The sequence below is a fragment of the Rhinopithecus bieti genome, unplaced genomic scaffold, assembly GCF_001698545.2.
Source record: "Rhinopithecus bieti isolate Rb0 unplaced genomic scaffold, ASM169854v2 scaffold_495, whole genome shotgun sequence".
NCBI lineage: Eukaryota > Metazoa > Chordata > Mammalia > Primates > Cercopithecidae > Rhinopithecus > Rhinopithecus bieti.
This window is the reverse complement of record NW_016803120.1, coordinates 106740-126685: the sequence shown is the minus strand read 5'-3', so window position 1 is coordinate 126685 and position 19946 is coordinate 106740. Positions and strand designations below refer to the sequence as shown.

Genomic DNA, 19946 nt, shown 5'->3' with positions numbered 1-19946 from the left:
GTAAAAAGAAAGCTATGCTTACTCTCTTCAAATACTTTTCTGAAAAGAGGTGTCTGTAAAATAAAAAAATGGATGATCTTACCACCATTAAGGGAAGGAAACAAAATGAAAAAACCACACTTTCCCTTCCACCTGGTTCTATGTCCTTTTTGACATATAAACGAAAATTTCAAGAGTGTCAAAGTAGGCTGCCTATGCTTTTCCACTAGCACTAGCCTATATCCTATCTATAATGAAGCGGATTTTTAAAAAGCACTGACACTTGGAAAACTTGCATACAGCCTTTCTCATTTGCTAACCTCTCTTCAAAAGATGGCACACCAATTTCAATTTCTGTCATTCTATACACCATCTATATATTTGTAGTACGCTAAAATCTGCATAACATAAAATTTAGCACTGTCTTGAACACAATGTTCATATGCCATATGTACCATAGGTGTTCAATAAATAAGAACTGTATATTATGTTTACAAAACAAACAACTTGGACAATCGGAATGAGAGGCACATCAGTAACGAAGATTTCCTAAGTAGATCCCAAATGAAGATAATCTACCACAGCAACTGAAAAGACAATTTGACCACTACACTATCTCTGATTATCTGAGGGAGATATGTGCCAAGACCCCCAGGGGATGCCTGAAACTGCAGATAATATCAAACCCTATACACTATGTTTCTTCCTATACATACAGACCCATAATATTTATAAAACAGGCACAGAAAGAGATTAATAACTAATAATAAGATAAACTATAACAATATACTGTTCACAATTTCACGGACAGATTTGTTCTTACCATAGATTTTAGTAACTTCAGCATATGATTTTTTTCTTTCCTTATTAAGACCTTTTACCTTTTCACTTAGAGGAAGCATTTTATGACTTCTCTGGCATATTCAGATTGTCGGCATCACTACTCTCAAACTTTGGGGTGAGAGTAAAACAAGGGTTACTTGAGCACAAGCAATGCAATACCATGATAGTTGATCTGATAACCAAGACAGCTACTAAGTCATTAACAGGCAGGGAGCATATATGGCACATGGATATGCTAGAAAAAGGGAGGATTCATATCCTAGCCAGGACTAAGAGGAGCAGCACTTGATTTTATCACATTACTCAGAACAGCACACAATTTGAACCTTATTATTTCTAGAATTTCCCATTTAACATTTTTGGACTGCAGCTGACCATGGACAGCTAAAACCACCAAGAAAAAGAAACCACTGATAAGCGGAGACTACTGTTTACTAGTAACTTCCAAATTTTCTCTGCCATGGATCCCACTCTGCCACTCAATGAAATGTTGTGAACTTCTATGTATTTGTTAACACATACATTTCTACAACTTCTTTTTATCTACTCAATTTTTTTTTTTAAGAGACAAGGTCTCACTATGTTGCCCAGTCTAGTCTCAAACTCCTGGGCTCAAGTAATCCTCCCACCTGGGCCTCCAAAAGTGCTGGGATTTCAGGCATGTGCCACCATGCACAGCCACCTACTTAATTTTTACTAGTACCAATACTTCCCCACTCTATTCCCTGGAACCTGGTATTCCTCCAGCCTCACTTTCATCAGCCCCAATCCTTTTCCTCACATTAGCTTCTAGTTTAGCCTCTCTTCTGCAGTTCCCAGTCACCTGGGGACTTTTCCCCATCTCTCTATTCCTGTTACCATTCTTTCTGTTTCATATACTGAAATACACTATTCTTCATGCTGCTTCTTTCCCCTTTACCTTCTACTCTGAATTCCTGAGAACCATGATGAAATAGACTTAAGGGAGAAAAAATCAGATCTGATGGTTAGAGGGAAGGATAAAAAATTATGGAGAAGGAAATGAGTGAATGTAGAAGAGTATTACAGGAGTAAACCCAGGCTGAATCTCTGGCTTTCTCCTCCAGTAAAGACCTACCTAAAAAACTGTAGCAATACTACATTTTCCCTAAAAGACTATCTAATGGCTATAGCTACCCACAATTTCACTACCATATCTGTATCTTGGAAAAGTTGTTTTTGTCTTTCAACCACTGTTCTGTCCAAAACGTTCAAGAATTGTCATTAAGTAGACATGCCACAACTTAAATTCTCTGAGAATCCTGAAAGTCAAAAACAGGGCCTCTGATGCACCCTAGTATGTTCTCTCACCTGGCTATGGAGTGACTCTGTATCATCCCCAGAAGCACTGACTGGTTTCTCACCACTCCCCCTCTCAGTCTGAACTGTGGCATCTTGCTTTCCACAGTTCTGGTCCACTGTACTGGTCCCCTGCTCACACACATTCTTTATAGTCTGGGTTGCTGCTGAAACAGTTTCTGGGACCCTCAGGGAACACTCCATGGTTTGGATTCCTATGTTATTTTGGCTGGGCCTTTCAATCAAGGCCTTACTAGGATTTTCCTGATTAGTATTCCGTCCTTCTTTCTGGTCTTCTAGCACATCTGTCACCATTGCCTCTCCTTGAGGACTGGATGGCCCTTGTATGACCATCTTCTGGGAAGCAGGAGAAACAGGGTCCTTGACAGGACTAATGGGCTTCATAGGCTGTTGACTTTGCCTGATTGTATGGTCACCCTCCAATTTTTCTTTCTCCTCTTCTCCTTGAGAACTTGGAAAGTGGAGCAAGTTCCCCCTGAAAATGCAACATATAAAGAAGCCATGTCAATTAAGCAAGTGTATGTGTGAATGTGTGTGTGTGTGCGCGTGTGTGTGTGTAGTGGCAAGGGGGGAGCCATATTTTGACAATTTGAGAAATGTAAGGAAGGGAGAAATTCAGGTAGTCAAGCATTATCACCTTGGGAGGCCTCTCATTATAATTTCACTCCTGGAAAAAAAATAATGGTAGATTGGAACAATTCCACCATGATGATAAAAGAGTCATAAAATTTCTTCCCATCACTAGCTATGAACTCTGAAACTTGATGCAGGAAAATGAAGTAAACAAAAAGATGTAAACCCATTACTGAAGTCATAGACAATGAAGGGCAACTTAGAGATCTATTTTGAAAAAATATCAATTAGGTCAAGATGTCTCATCTGGCCTTATGAATGGTTCTAACATTCCTTAACTGACTCCTAACATTCTAGATACTGTTTATCCCCCCTGACCAATATTTTTAAGACAGAAAATCTGATTTATAAAGGATAAAGCTGTAGGTAGATTCTAGTTTTGTCAGCTATACTGATATATCTACAACTAAACATTTCAGAATGAATTGTTTCTCAAAGACAGTTCTCAAGATATAGCCAATTTCTTTTCATAAGTCATCCCATTTGGGTATCAGTGATTTGTTCCTTTTTTCCACAAGTATTTGCTGAATGTCTCCTACAAACCACATACCATGATTTCTGAAGTGACTAGGAGCTTTCTTAAATATCCCTAACAGGCCAGGCGTGGTGGCTTACGCCTGTAATCCCAGCACTTTGGGAGGCCAAGGTGGGCGGATCACGAGGTCAGGAGATCAAGACCATCCTGGCTAACACAGAGAAACCAAGTCTCTACCGAAAATACAAAAAAGTAGCCGGGCGTGGTGGTGGGCGCCTGTAGTCCCAGCTACTCGGGAGGCTGAGGCAGAAGAATGGCATGAACCCGTGAGGCGGAGCTTGCAGTGAGCCGAGATCGTGCCACTGCACTCCAGCCTGGGCGACAGAGCGAGACTCCGTCTCAAAAAAAAAAATCCCTAACAATTCTCCAGAATAAAAACGTCCAGGCTAACTCCAAGTCAACAGAAATTTGACGTCCATGTCTTATCCATTTTTATATTTAAAACACCTAACTCACAGCTTAATATAAAATAGATGCTTAATACATGTACTTTGAACAGAAGACTGAATGTTCTCTGAATCAATTAATTGTAAAATCTACTCAGATTAAACCAACATAATGCAGTTTTAGGCTCCATTACATGTACAACAGCCAGAATAAAGATAAAAGGAATCCATTCTGAACTGACCAAGCTAAGACCACATCTGGAATATCTGTTTCAGTTCTGGGCATGACAGTTTACAAGGAACAAACTGTAGATAAACCCAGAAGGTAACACGAAGGATGATAAGGGGCCTAGAAACCATGTCATATGTTGATTTAAGTATGTGGCCAGAAAAAGATAGAGCTGGGGCTGTCTCCTATTTGACAGAAGCTCTTATCCTTAGGATCTCAGCTTTCCTAGGTAGATACAGTAAAGGAAGCAGGAAGTGCTCTTCAGGGATTGCTCTGCTCTAGATCTTTAAGGAAAAGGAAAAAAGAAGTTTCTGAGGTTTCTATATTGTTTACCTCAGCCTACCAGAACAGGAGCTCAAAGAGGGATTTGGAATAGAGTTCTAACCAAGAAGAGCTTAGTATATATACATTTGGTTGTTACAGTTTGTGTCCTATCCCTCAGAAACCTCAACTGAATGAAAATATATGGTCCAATGAAGAAGAAGTAAGAACATGACCACCAGGAGACACCTACCATGAGTAGCACTTACCTTTTATGAGGTTTATAAATGTTCATATATGTAAGATATTGAGCACAGCAGATAATCAATATTAGATGTATAAGACAATGCAAATAAAGAGACTCAGTTCACCTTCAGTATCAACTAAATATTCATATTTAAATCTTTAAGACATCTAACATACCAATGGCTGAGCAAGAAGGAAAGGATTAAAAAGCCAGAAGAGCCAGGACTCAATTTTAGGAATTCAATTATTGTTGTTTCCTATCCTAAACAAGCTTATAAATTTTATCTCATGCTACAGACTAAATGTCTATGTCCTCTTCACCCCAAGACTCATATATTAAATCCTAACCCCCAAGGTGATGGTATTAAGAGGCAGAGCCCTCATGAATAGTGTTAGTGCCCTTATAAAAGAGACCTCAGAGAGCTCTCTTGCCCCCAGCTGCCATGTGAGAACAGCTGTCTATGAACCAGGAAGCAGGCCCTCACCAGACACCAAATCTGCCACTGATTTGATCTAGAACTTCTCAGCCTCCAGAAATGAGAGAAATAAATTCTTTTGTTTATAAGTTATCTAGTCTATGGCAGTTTGTTGTAGCAGCCCAAAGAGACTAAGACACCTCAGAAGCTATTTATTCAGGTTAGAACATCTGAATGGAATTTTACTTCTACAGCAATCCAATAAATTATAAGAAGTGCCATACCTCTGTCCCTCTCCAGTAGTTCTAGCTATGCAATTCTACTCTGGTCACTATACACCAGACTTAGAAACTGATGCTAAGAAAGTAAATTTTAGGCTGGGCACAGTGGCTCACGCCAGTAATCCCAGCACTTTGGGAAGCCAAGACAGGTGGATCACCTGAGGTGAGGAGTTCGAGACCTGCCTGGCCAACATGGCAAAACCCCATCTCTACTAAAAATACAAAAAAATTAGCCAGGCATGGTGGCGTACACCTGTAGTCCCAGCTACTTGGGGGCTGAGGCAGGAGAATCCCTTGAACCTGGGAGGTGGAGGTCGCAGTGAGCCAAGATCGCCCTACTGCACTTCCAGCCTGGATGACAGACCAAGACTCCATCTCCAAAAAAAAAAAAAAAAATTAATCCAAATTGAAATAGGAAAGAATACATCTCCATATTTAACAAATGTCTAACTATTCTATTCTGAGTGTAGCTGTGTTTATGAGGCATCTGGAATCAAACACAGCTAGATTCCCAGGTCTCTGCTCCACCAAGGTTAAACAGTATCACCAACATCTTGGCACCTCTATTTTAAAATGCTTTAATAAAAAAGCAAGGCAATTCAATGACATCAATAAATTCAGTAATAGATGGGTCATTACTACACCACTTTTAAAATCACATGATTTCAGATCATCTGATTCCCAAGAATATCAACAAGCTCACACTTATTCAGAATGCCCATTTAAAGCATTGACATATTTATTTTAAATATTTATTTCAATAATGAACATAGAAATTTAGAAATTATGCTACCTATTACTTTTTTTTTTTTTTTTTTGAGAATGAGTCTTGCTCTGTCGCCCAGGCTATAGTGCAGTGGCACCATCTTGGCTCACTGCAACCTCCACCTCCAGGGTTCAAGTGATTCTCATGCCTCAGCCTCCAGAGTAGCTGGGACTACAAGTACGGACCACCCCACCTGGCTAATTTTTGTATTTTCAGGAGAGACGGGTTTTTACCATGTTGGCCAGGCTGGTCACTAACTCCTGGCCTCAAGTGATCACCTCTTCTCATCCTCCCAAAGTGCTGGGATGACAGGCATGAGCCACCCCATCCAGTCTTTTTTTTTTTTTTTTTTTTTTTTTTAAAGACAGAGTCTGGCTTTGTCTCCCAGGCTGGAGTGCAGTAGCACACTCTTGGCTCACTATAACCTCCACCTCCTGGGCTCAAGCCATCCTCTCACCTCAGCATCCCAAGTAGCTGAGACTACAGGGATGCACCACTAAACCTGGCTAATTTTGTACTTTTGTAGAGACGAAGTTTCCCCATGATGCCCAGGCTGGTCTCCAACTCTGGAGCTCAGGCCATCCACCCATCTTGGTCTATCAAAGTGCCACCGTGCCTGGCTAAATCATGCTACTTATATCACTATTAGTGATATACCTACTGACAAAACATTATCACATTGTCTAATTAGAAAATCACTGAATTTTAGAGGTGAAAGATACTCATTTCATAATGAAAATACAGGTTCTTTTCCATTGCCATTACTTATTTCTCTACACTAAATATAAGAATCATATATTCCATACAAGATACTCTGTTTTTTTTTTTTTTAAGACACGGTCTCACTCTATTCCCCAGGCTAATGTGCAGTGGCGAGACCACAGCTCACTGCAGCCTTGACCTCCCAGGTTCAACAGATCATCCCACTTCAGTCTTCCAAGTAGCTGGGACCACAAGCGCATGCCACCACATCCAGCTTTTTTTTTTTTTTTTTTTTTTTCTTGGTAGAAACAGGGTCTCACTATGTCACCCAGGCTCATCTCGAACTCCTGGCCTCAAGTAATCCTCATGCTTTGACCTCCAAGTGCTGGGATTACAGGGGTGAGCCACCGTGGCTGGCCACCTCCTTAATTATTTAAATAGAGAAAAAGGGCCTGTAACTCAAAACTTTTTTCCTGACTCAGAACTGTTCTAAGAGATTATGGAGTAAATAAATTATGGGGCTAAGCACAGTGGCTCGTATCTGTAATTCTAGCACATTGGGAAGACGAGGCAGGAGGATCACTTGAGCCCAGGAGTTTGAGACCAGCCTGGGCAACATACTGAAACCTTGTCTCTACAGAAAGTTTAAAAAAAAAAAAAATTAGCCAGACGTGGCAGCACATGCCTGCAGTCCTAGCTACTCAGGGGGTTGAGGCAGGAGGATTGCTTGAGCAAAACTGCTTGCACAAAGGTTAGTTTGAGGCTGCTGTGAGCTACTACTGCACCACTGCACTTCAGTCTGGGTGACAGAGTAAGATCCTGTCTCTAAAAGAAAAGAAATTACGGAAAATTAATTCCATCAAGTCTGAAAAACTTGAAATTTGGGATGTTAAACATCTCATATTTTGCTCTGTGGGAAGCTAAGGAGAAATAAAAAGTCTGTTAAAAGTAAACATGATTTCCAAAATAAGAAAAACTAATCTAAGAAATGCAGAATTACATAAATTATTTTCATAGGTAGGGCACGGTGGCTTACACTTATATTCCTAACACTTTTGGATGCCAAGGTGGGAGGACTGCTTGATCCCAGGAGTTTGAAACCAGACTGGACAACATAGTGAGAAGCCATCTCTACAAAGAATAAAAAAATTAGCCTGTATGGTGGCACATGCTTGTGGTCCTAGCTAGTTGGGAGGCTGAAGCCCAGGAAGTAAAGGCTTCAGTGAGCCATGTTCACGCCACTTCACTCCAGCCTGGTGACAGAGTGAGACCCTATCTCAAAATAAATAAATACATTTATGAAGACAGTAATTTCAAATTGATACAACTGGCAGATAAAGACAAAAATGTGTATCTATAAAATATTTAACAAAATTTCTCATGATAGCTCATGAATCCATCCAGAATACATCATAGTCCCACAAGGTATAAAAAAAAAAAAGGTAAGCTAAGCTTACAAAATAGTAGCAGTACATCTTAGTCTGTTTTCTGCTGCTATAACAGAATTCCCACTAGACTGGGAAATTTATAAAGAAAAGAGATTTACAGGATTTGGCTCACGGTTCTGAATGTTGAAAAGTCCAAGGACATGGCACCAGCATCTGGATGGCCAGCTGGTGAGGGCCTTCTAGCTGTAACATAACACGGTGGAAGGCATCACATGGTAAGGGTGCATGCAAGAAGGTGGAAAGGGGGCCAAACAGACCCTTCAGTCTTTTATACTTAACCCATGCTCACCGTAACAGCCTTAATGCATTCATATGGGCAGTGCCCCCATGGCCTAATTACCTCTTTTTAGTGTGTGTGTGCTCAACTTCTGTAGCTTTATACCAATACCACTAATTACCTCTCAACATTGTTGCACTAGGGGTTAAGCTTCCAACACATGCCACATTCAAACCACAGCACGCTACATATTAGGATTTGGGCACCAACCATTTTGTGAACCAATGGAGCCCAAAAGATTCTATAAAAATAATGCTTACCTGATGGGTGCAGTGGGGGGATCCTCACTTCCAGCCTCATTCTCTTGCCTGGCTTCACAGATACAGCTAAACACAGACATGGTCTTCTGGGGACTAGGACAATATATTAAAGCAATATATTGTTAGTTTTGAAAAGAAAAGTCCTTTTGGAGAGTATCTTTTTATGCACAGAGGAAATAAAATGCTTTCTCTGCATATCAAACTCCAAATCACCTTACACCAAAATGCAAATTCTCCATATTTGTTTTGAATTAGCATAATTTAAAATTCTCAAGGAAGATTTACTGGAAATAAGGCAGACAGAGAACTGTATTAAATACCATAAAGATCGAATCCATGGAATGTAGGAAGAATTATACAACAATCTGTACCTTCAACAAATAATTTGCAGCAAGAGGCAAAAAAAAAAAAAAAAAGACTGGAGGGGTACTCTATATTTAAAGACTTAGAAGAGCACAATCAAATGCAATATGTGGACTCATTATTGTAGATCTTGAGTCTAAACTGTAAAATCATCTCGTTATGAGACAATCAGAGAATCTTAAACATTGGAATATTTTTTTGATATTAAGGAACCACTGTCCAATTTTTTTATATGTTGATGATATATTGTAATTACGGTTAGTTTAAAATAAAATTCGGCCTGTGCGCTGTGGCCTAAGCTCTGTTTAATCCAGCACTTTGGTTGATGGCCTGAGACGGTGCAGATCACTGAGGTCAGGAGATCGAGACTATTCTGGCTAACTACGGTGGAAATTGCCTGTCTTTCTATCTAAAAACATAATCGAGAGGATACCTCTATTATACCCACGGTCGATTTGGGCGCTTGTCGAGCCTTCCATGCCTTCTTCATTGGGAGTAAAAAGGCGATTTTTGTGTGGCGGGGCCTGTTATCCAGTCTACTCGGAGCTTGAGGCAGGAGAATTGGCGTAACCCTGGGATTGGGCTGATGGCTCGTGCTCGGTGCAGGGCGCGGCGTATCGACTCACGCGACCCCCCCAGCATCTTACTCCACTGGGGTTTGATTGTATCTGCTGTGGCGACTCCACGAGCGACCAGATAGACTGAGATGTCTTCTTTCAATCACAAATTCTGGGCGACAGAGCGAGACTCCGTCTCAAAAAATAAATAAATAAATAAAATAAAATAAAATAAGAATCCTTATCTTTTGCAGACAGCACTGAAGTATTTCAGATAAAATTATATAATGCTGAAATTATCTTCAAAATAATTCAGTAGGGAGAGGGGTGCTGGAAATATAAATGAATCAAGACTGGCCATAAGAAATTTTTGCAACTGGATGATGAATACACAGCAGTTCATTATACTACTCTCTCTACTTTCGTATATGCTTGAAACCTTCTATAGTAAAATAGAGAAAAAGAAATAAAATGAGAAATAAGGTGATAGCAAGTAATCTGAACAGAGTACAGTTACTAACAACACTTAAAAGCTTCACGTAGGCTGGGCACGGGGGCTTATACCTGTAATCCTACCACTTTGGGAGGCTGAGCCAGGCGGATCACTTGAGCTTCAGGAGTTAGAGACTAGCCTGGGCAACATGACGAAACCCCATCTCTATTAAAAATACAAAAATTAGCCAGCTTGGTGACAGGTGCCTGTAGTCCCAGCTCCTTGTGGGGCTGAGGCAGATCGCTTGAGCCTGGGAGGTCAAGGCTGCAGTGAACTGTGATCGCATCACTGCACTGCAGCCTGGTTGACAAAGTGAGACCCTGTCTCAAACAAACAAACAAAAAAGCTCCACCTAAATGCAGATGAACCAAGGACTACTTCCAATATTGTGACAGAGCTTACTTTAGACGATCTGTTAGAGTGAACCCAATGGCAAATAAGTCAAAATTTTTTAAAATTCAGATTCTTACCTAGAAAATTTTCTTCACAACATCAAAAAATTCATCTCATTCTAAGATCCACCATTCCAACCCTCTGCTCAAAGCTTTTCCTTATTTTCTCCTCTCTACTTCCTACCCTGAGGGTTCTAGAAGCTTTAGCAACATACTCTGTTCCCTCTGAATACGCGTATGTACAGACTAATAACAACTTATTCCTGGCCAAAAATTCTGTTAAAGCCAAATGGACCAGATACACACTCCACTTTCTTCAGCTTCTAAGACTGCATATCATTAAAGGTTCTTCAAATGAAAAAGGACTCTAAGGTACTTATCTTTCAGATTAAATATACAATAGCTCAGAGAGGAACTAATCTCTCTAAGACATAGCTAAGAACTGATCAAAAGACTTTGAAAAAGGTCAGAAACTCACAAGTGAGGAGTTACATTTAGTCCACAGGCCTCTTTTATTTGGTATTTTATTTTTTAAAATCCAGATTTCTTTTTAAAAACAAAGATGTGGCAACAATAAGTTTGCAGTCTCGCGTGACAGCTACTGGCTGGAGTTCAGTAGGGCACACCCTTTCACATGGACCATACATTCAGTTTGCCATTGTCCTCAACACTCTGTCTTGTACCAGCCACTTTAGTCATTTACAGTACCCGCCTAGCCTCTAATTTAAGAATTCTTGCCGGGCGAGGTAGCTCAAGCCTGTAATCCCAGCACTTTGGGAGGCCGAGACGGGCGGATCACGAGGTCAGGAGATCGAGACCATCCTGGCTAACACGGTGAAACCTCGTCTCTACTAAAAAAAAATACAAAAAACTAGCCGGGTGAGGTGGCGGGCGCCTGTAGTCCCAGCTACCCGGAGGCTGAGGCAGGAGAATGGCGTAAACCCGGGAGGCGGAGCTTGCAGTGAGCTGAGATCCGGCCACTGCACTCCAGCCCGGGAGACAGAGCGAGACTCCGTCTCAAAAAAAAAAATTATTGGTGGGGCATGGTGGCTCACATCTGTAATCCTAGCACTTTGGGAAGTTAAGGCAGGCAGATCACTTGAGCCCAGGAGTTCAAGACTGGCCTGGGCAACATAGTGAAATCCCCATCTCTACAAAAATACAAAAATTAGCCAGATGAGGTGGTGCATGCCTGTAGCCCCAGCTACTCAGGTGGCTGAGGCAGGAGGATCGCTGGAGCTCAGGATGTTGAGGTTGCAGTGAGTCATGATGGCATCACTGTCCTCTAGCCTGGGCAACACAGCAAGATTCTGTCTCAAAAAAGAAAATAAAAAAAAGAATTCTTAGGCCGGGCGCGGTGGCTCAAGCCTGTAATCCCAGAACTTTGGGAGGCCGAGATGGGCGGATCACAAGGTCAGGAGATCGAGACCATCCTGGCTAACACGGTGAAACCCCGTCTCTACTAAAAAATACAAAATCTAGCCGGGCGAGGTGGCGGGCACCTGTAGTCCCAGCTACTCCGGAGGCTGAGGCAGGAGAATGGCGGGAACCCGGGAGGCGGAGCTTGCAGTGAGCTGAGATCCGGCCACTGCACTCCAGCCCCGGCGACAGAGCGAGACTCCGTCTCAAAAAAAAAAAAAAAAAAAAAAAAAAGAATTATTGCCTATATTTCACCAACTGCTGTTAGTGTTTTCATGCTTGATGACATGCCAGACACAAATGAAACAAATGTACTCTCACAGCCACCAGATGGCAAAGCTTACCAACCAAAACCTCAGTATGGGGTCATACTCGTCCTCAAAGCATTACAACATTCATGACAAAGCAAAAATAACAGCTCAACATAGTAGTTAATTTGGCAGGCAGAAGAGAAAATGACCTGAGGCTGCAGCTGAGTATGCGATTGCAGAAAGAACAAGGTCTGTAGCTATCTCGTTAATCCTTCTTTCTCTCATCAATTGGAACAACAATCCTGAGATTGTGGAGACTATTGTCTCAGCAACAGAAAAAAGTGAGGAGAGGAACTCTCACATGAACAAAAGAAAAGATATTTCAATTATCTTAGTTCTAGGTGTAGAAAAAAGCTTCACTGTTACTTAAAAAAGTATTAATTAAAAAGTCTATGATCCCTTCAAAACATTGCTAAAACCTTTATGGAAGAGGCTCATTTTAACTTTCTTATTTTAACTTTTTCCCTTTGTTGATAAACCATCTACCCTCATTAACAGTAGCTGCGTATTAAACTCTAAACAGCATCCAGCTTTGGTTACCTGGCAACAGACTCAGCAACAGCAGTAGATCCATTTTTTCTTTCACCAGTTGCAGGCTCTGAATAAAAAAAAAAAAAACCAAGGAGAGAAACGAAAGAGAAACAGAATTTAGTTAGCATCACACCTAAAACCTTCACTCTGCTCTACTAGTATTCGCAACAAATAACAAAAAGAAATAAAAATAAGTAAAACTAGTAGGTGTAAACAAACAAACATTTCCTGTAATTTTGTTTATTTTTTTGAGACAGTCTCGCTCTATCGCCCAAGCTGGAGTGCAATGGCATGATCTCAGTTCACTGCAACCTCCGCCTGTTGGGTTCAAGAGATTCTGCTGCCTTAGCCTCCCGAGTAGCTGGGATTACAGGTGCCCACCACCATGCCCGGCTAATTTTTATATTTTTAGTAGAGATGGAGTTTCACCATCTTGACCAGGCTGGTCTCAAACTCTTGACCTCACGTGATCCACCCGCCTCGGCCTCCCAAAGTGCTGGGATTACAGACATGAGCCACCACGCCTAGCCAGCAGTAACGTTCTTAAATGAAAGTTAAACTTCTGAATCCCAATTCACCTCTGCCCATATAAGAAGTTAAAAAATGATGTAATAATACAAAATTAAAACCAAAAAAATTTTTTTAATTTATATATTAAAACAAATTAAAATGAAAGAACTTAATAAACTATGTAGAAAATATTTTAGGTTGATGAACTAATTTTAAATAGTTTTAGAGCACCCACAAATAGAAGGTACCCAAGTTCTTCCCAAAGTGCTTTAGGACAGATACTTGAAAAATAAAGGGTGGCCAGGCACGGTGGCTCATGCATGTAATCCCAATACTTTGAGAGGCCAAGGCAGGAGGATTGCTTGAGTCCAGGAGTTCAACACCAGGCTGGCTAACATGGCAAAATCCCACCTCTATAATAAATACAAAAATTAACCAGACATGGGTGGTGGCATGCTTATAGTCCCAGCTACTTAGGGGGCTGAGGTGGGAGGGTCGCTTGAGCCTGGGAGATGGAGGTTGCAGTGAGCCGAGATCACCCCACTGCACTCCAGCCTGGGTGACAGAGAGAAGCCCTGTCTCAAAAAAAAAAAAAAAAAAAAAAAAAAACGAAAAGGACATTTCAAGAATATGCAGCAACAAATTAAAGGTCATACTGAAAAGAATCCCACATTCTTACAACAACGTCACTAATTTCAAGGGATTAACATGTGTTCATTTAAAATTTATACCAGCCTTAGAGAAAACAACCCTTAAATGTTTTTAAAATATTTATAAAATATTCATGACCCAACATAATCTAAACAGTCATCGGGGAGGCAGCTGAAGTTCAGTTGGAGCCCTGGCTCTAAAATAGAAATCTGGCTCACACCCTGGCTACTGCACTTAATAGTCCAACCTAGGAGTAAACTACTTTGTCATTTTGAGTCTCAGTTTCCTCCTCTGTAAGATAAAAACACGACAAACCTCGAAAGTTTGTTGTGAGGATGAAATTATGTAAGTAACACTGAATATAGTCCTTGATACTATGCTCCTGGTATTAGGAAAGGTAGTAAAATTTACTGATAACAATCATCCTTAACACTTAGCTAGTTATAATTTCAGATCCAAAGGTAAAGTAAGATTTAAGGCTATCAATACTCTCTCTTTACAAACCCTTTTTAAAATTTTTATTTTTTTTGAGATGAGATCTCACTATGTTGCCCAGGCTGGTCTTGTACTGCTGGGTTTAAGCATACCTCCCACTTCAGCCTCTGGCATTGCTGGGATTATAGGAACGCACCAACCACCATGCCTGGCAATAAGCTCTTATTTATTCCAGAGATGATGATAGTAAGAATGGAACCATGTAATACTTTAACTCAGTCTACTGAGTTGCTAAGATTCAAATCAGTAAGTACCACAACATTTAAGATTTGGAATCAGACTTCCTGGATTTGTGTCCAGGCTACTCCATCTACTAGCTGTGTCTAGCAAAGGTGCTCAACCGTCCTGTGCCTCAGTTTCCTCATCTGTAAAAGGAGGATAATAGGATCTAGTTCATAGGCTTGTTATAAGATTTAATGAGCTATACATATGAAGTGCCTGGCATACAGTAAGAGCTAAAAATGTATTAGCTAAAATTACCTTTCTCTGGTCTCAGGGAAGAAGAAGTCCTTTTTATCCAACCTATTCTGTGTAGTCTTCAATAGCCTCCCTTCCCAACTTCTTCAGGGCCTTAATCAACTGTTTCCCCCAATTCCCTTGTCTTTAATCTATGCCTCCCTCTTTTGGGTCCTTCCTTAACCCATTTATGCTGGAGGTTGCAAATTTTTTTTGGTGAAAAATCAGACTTTGGTGATGACATTGAGCAGTAAGATATAAATAACTCCCACAAGCTTAGCGTTCCAATAGTGGAACATTAGGCATAAGTGGGTTAAAATCTATAAACCTGCTCAGGCCTCTCCTAGCCTAAAAATAACAAATCTTCTCTCAACCCTGCATTTCCCTCTAACTCACCATATTTTCTCTTCTTCTCTCACATAAACTTCTCAAAAGCAGACAGTACATGTGCAGCCTCATCTCCTCTTCCTCATCCTTCCTCAATTACTTTCAGTATAGCTCCCACCCCAACTGCTATACTGAAATGGCTCTTGCTAGAGTCACCAAATGGATCCTAATTCCCAAAGTCAAAGTATATTTTCAGACACATCTTACTAAACTTGCTCCTGTGCCTGACATTATCTTCTTGTAATTCTCCTCTCCATATGATTCCATGGCTTCATACACCCTCCTAGTTCTCCTTCTCTCTGAACGTTCCTTTATAATCTCATTTATGAGATTTCTTCCTCTTCTAATCCTCCTTAAACAGCTTTTACAAACTACCTGAAATGAAAAAATTATAAGCCTCAGAGTTAGGTCTGACTCAAATTCCAACTCTACCTAGCACCAATTATTGTGACCTTAGACATGGAACTTAAAAACCTCTCTTACTCTGTTTTCTCATCAATAAAATGAAAATGCAGATACCTACTTGGGAGTACTATTATGGAAATGAGATGATACAGTATATGTGAAGAGTCGTTCTCTTTTTTCCTCCCCCTTACTTCCATATTCACCTGGAGCCATGGTTCTGCCTACTCACCCCTCAAATTCATCCTTCATCTCCAGTCACACTACCAATGACCTCACTTGCTGGTTAAAGACTGGGTAGAATTTACCAGGGAGGAGAACAGAATATAGAAAATGAAAGGAAAGGAACCATCATGCACAAAGGCACAAGGTTTTGAAAGACTCCGCTGACACTTCTTTTAAAGGCAAATCTGATCACATTACTCCCTTGCCTAAAATTCTTCGGCTTCTCAGCATGATGTAAAAAGCCTTTCAGCATCTGGTCCCTACTTTGCATCCCTCCCTTGTATCTTCTCTTTATTCTAGCCCTACCAAACAACTTCTAATTCATGTGAGAAAGCATCAACATTAATCTGCAATGTGAATCCACAGTCCTAAAGTTTTCTACCCTATTCTGAAGTCTTTCTGAATAGGGAAACCAATTACATAGAAACAGACTTAATAGAAACAAGCTATAACATGGAGATTATAAAAGAGTATCTTTAGCAACATGACAGGCTGACCAAAAGCAAAGAATTAAATCTACGGGTGTAAGACTTTACAAATACATTTATAAATATAAAAGTTTCAATTATTATAACTAGATTATAATCAATACTCCCCATATGATCTGCAGTTACTAATTACCCAAGATTAACATAAAACTTACTTTCCAGGTTGAACTGCAAAGACTCTTCACTCGCCTCAGTCTCAGGACTAACCAGCTTCATTCTTAGACATAATTTATCATCCATGTCTGGGGCAGCCCCAGAATCCCCTTTTTCACTCCCAAGTATGGGATCATGGGTCTCCACCATGCTTTCAGACATGACATCACTGGCTGCTATGGTGCTTTCTGGATAGTTGCTAATACCTGAAAGAAGGGAGGCAGGGAGGAAGAAAAAAAGAACACTAAAATACAAACACAAAAAACAGCAATTCAAGGTCATCAATTTGCCTGTTTGGCTCCACAGCTCTGCAGGATTGAAGGAGGTTCCTAGGATAGATTCCTGTCATAAGTATCAACAACTACGAACTAGTATTGACACCTGGTCTTAAGAGGAGCAACAGGATTCAGTTCCACTTCTGCATCTGGACAAAGGATGCTGCATGAGCCCTCAGCCAACCCACATCTGCCAGCATCAGGCATAGGTAGCAGGAGACTCCAGACGGCATGATTGTTACCTCCCAGCACTGACTAGAGAAAACAAATAGGTTAATGTAGAAGACTACTGGCTGCCTCAGGGAAGGAGGATCTAAGTTTTCTTGCCCTGTCAAGCAGCAGACTGATTAATTAGCCAAGGTATTGAATAAATAGTACTTCTACCCTACTTCCTGTTACTTCCTTATAAGACAGCTTTATCACTACTTAGCAGTCAGATTCTACTGCTTTGCAAGTAATAAGAGAAAATCCTTTTAAGTATTCTCTTTCTTTCTTATTTCCCTCCACCCTTTCTTTCCTTCCTCTCTTTACCCCTTATCTCCTAGTAGTAAAATCACAGAACCAGATTTCATAACCCTATTCTCCCTAAAACAAAAATCAACCTTACCAGCCAGGCCCAACTCCTCAGATCTAAAGTATCACTTGTGTAAAAAATAGTATCTCAGAAATTCTGCCTTAAACATCATTACTTTTTATTAACTCACCAATAGGAGTACTGTGTCTCTTGGGCTCCAATTTTAGGTGCCCAATAAGAGGTGGGGTTGCACCAGTCAATGGTGGGATGATATCACCTTCTTTAGGCAAAGTGAAATGAAATGGGGTTTCTGGAAAAAAAAAAAGAAAAAAGAAAAAAAATGATTTAAAAAAAAAAACAGAAGTATAAAATAAGCAAAAATAATGAGACCTGCAAGAAATATTTCAATTACTCTTTTCCTTTGCTCCCAAATTCTGTCTCATTCCCACCACCCTCACCAGGCCTCCTGACCAGCTCCCTTCTATTGTCTCTGCTCTCTTCACAGTCAACAACTATAGTACTGACACAAAGTAGACAACTAGAGGACAGGCAAATAAGGAAAGCCCAAAGTCTGCAAGACCTGAGGAACCTGGAGTCAAAAGGAACACAAACATCTGAGCTCCAAGACAGTACATCAGGGGATATTCAGCAATACAAATTTGGACAGTTTCAAATCAGAACAACATAATTTTGTGCAATGCTAACCTAAGGAGTTTGTTTATAAGCCTTAATGGTCTGTAGGATTCTCCAAAGCAAAGTCAGAAATTAATACTTACAATGTACAATCTAATCAAAGAGATGACAGAGGATCTCACAGGTTAAAGGACTTCAAGATACTGACTGGTTCTACCATAGAAATCTAAGGGTTTCATGGTTCAGCAGTACTGACCAGCATTTGCTCTAGGCCTAAGTGTAATGTTCATACCTAAATCTCTGCACAACAGTAAATCCCTCATATATAAGCATCACCAGTGTACACATTTTAGTTATTAAATTATTATAAATAGAAAATATTTGTCAAGACATAAAGCTACTTTCTACCTAGGTCTCAGTTTCAAATTTTTGCTAATCAGAACTAGAAAACTGTCAAAAAGTCACATTTTCTAAATTCCTAATTTATCTCTTTTAATAAAATGATACATTTGAGAGAAAGTAAGAATTGCGCCAGACTGCCCTCTTAAAACTAATGAAAATTTCTTCTTACTTTCGTGGGATGGCTCAAATTAACTATAATCTGGCATACTCAGACACTACTACTTATGAAAGTAGTTTGTTTCTTTCATCTTTTCCACTCCTATCTTTAATAGCAAGCACCGTGATAACTTTTCCTTTAAAACAAAACAAAACAAAATCTCTTACATCTACATGTAAGAGAAAATGAATTAGTAATCTGAGGAGATAAAAAGAGAAAAAGAAATGGTCTTTAGAAATACTGGATTAAAGTACATATGCTCAGCTAAAGAAACTGTAAAGAGGGGCCAAGTACCATGGCTCACACCTGTAATCCCAGCACTTTGGGAGGCCAAGGCAGATGGATCACTTGAGGTCAGGAGTTCGAGACCAGCCTGGCCAAAATAAGGAAACCCCGTCTCCACTAAAAATACAAAAATTAGTTGGGCGTAGTGGCAGGTGCCTGTAATCCCAGTTACTCGGGAGGCTGAGGCAGGAGAATCGCTTGAACTTGGGAGGCAGAGGTTGCAGTAAGCCAAGATGGTGCCACCGCACTACAGCCTGGATGACAGAGTGAGACCCTGCCTCAAAACAAAACAAAACAAAACAAAAAACCTGTAAACAGTATGAATGAAGAATCTCAACATTACATCTAACTGGCAAAGACATCCACCATAGTTACAGAAAAAAGAGAAATGGGTCAGGTAGATAAGCATTCATTCTGCGGTCGCCCCTTATAAAGCAAGTTGTTCTAATAAAGAACTTAGAAGAGATACAGAAACTTAAAAAACACCTTGCAAAGCCTCATACATTCCAGACTTCTGAAAATGTGCATGAAATCTTTAAGCAGACCTTTCTATGTGACATATTATATTATGCAAATACAATATGCAAGCATTAATTGCTGAAAATATATCCCTGTAACAAGGTTTCCTTTGCACAGTATTACATAAAACTTATGAAAAGTAATTTTAGCACCATTTATCTAACTGCATTACTATAACCTAATGGAAAATTGAGACTTTTACAGGCCCTAGGGACAGCACTGCCACTACTCTCCTCAGGTCTCCAATGCCTCATTCCTGGGTTATTACCATAACCTATCAATCACTTCCTCCGCCTAAAGTCTCCCACTCTCCCTAATCCCCATTCTCTCTGCACACTGTAACCAAAGCAGCCTTCCTAGAAAACATGGCTTTGTTAGCTCCTGGTCAAAAAACTCCAAGGTTTTCACTAGAAAACAAATTCCTAACTCTACAGTCAACATTCAACTAACTAGTGGCTGCCTATATCTCCAGTTTTTCTTTAATTATTCACGTTCATAAAGCTTCTATTCAATGTCCTCCAAACGTTTCCCATTTCTATGCTTTTGTTCCCTCATCTGGAAAACACCACTAATCTGCTCAAATTATTGCCAAATCCTTAAAACTACATTTGCTGGCATATTTTATCCTTTTAGATTTATGGAATTTTCCACATATTCCATTATTTCTCTAACATTTAGCATTTCTACATTATTTAAATTATCAAATCCCTTCTTGTTTTGCGGATAAT

General features: G+C 40.1%; 1 protein-coding gene across 4 annotated transcripts in view; it reads right to left on the bottom strand.

Moving 5' to 3' along the window:
* The window catches only part of TP53BP1 (tumor protein p53 binding protein 1), a 110507-nt gene that overhangs the window by 23141 nt on the left and 67420 nt on the right, over positions 1 to 19946 (bottom strand). For all 4 annotated transcript variants that reach the window (XR_001882274.1, XR_001882270.1, XR_001882287.1 and 1 more), the window contains 5 exons: positions 17413 to 17532; positions 16436 to 16639; positions 12676 to 12733; positions 8601 to 8693; positions 2152 to 2635 (listed from right to left, as the gene is read on the bottom strand). Coding sequence is in view for 1 of the 4 variants with exons in the window: in XM_017856260.1 (XP_017711749.1) it covers positions 2152 to 2635; positions 8601 to 8693; positions 12676 to 12733; positions 16436 to 16639; positions 17413 to 17532 (959 nt within the window). In the remaining 3 variants the exon portion in view is untranslated. The remainder of the gene's footprint in view (positions 1 to 2151; positions 2636 to 8600; positions 8694 to 12675; positions 12734 to 16435; positions 16640 to 17412; positions 17533 to 19946) is intronic.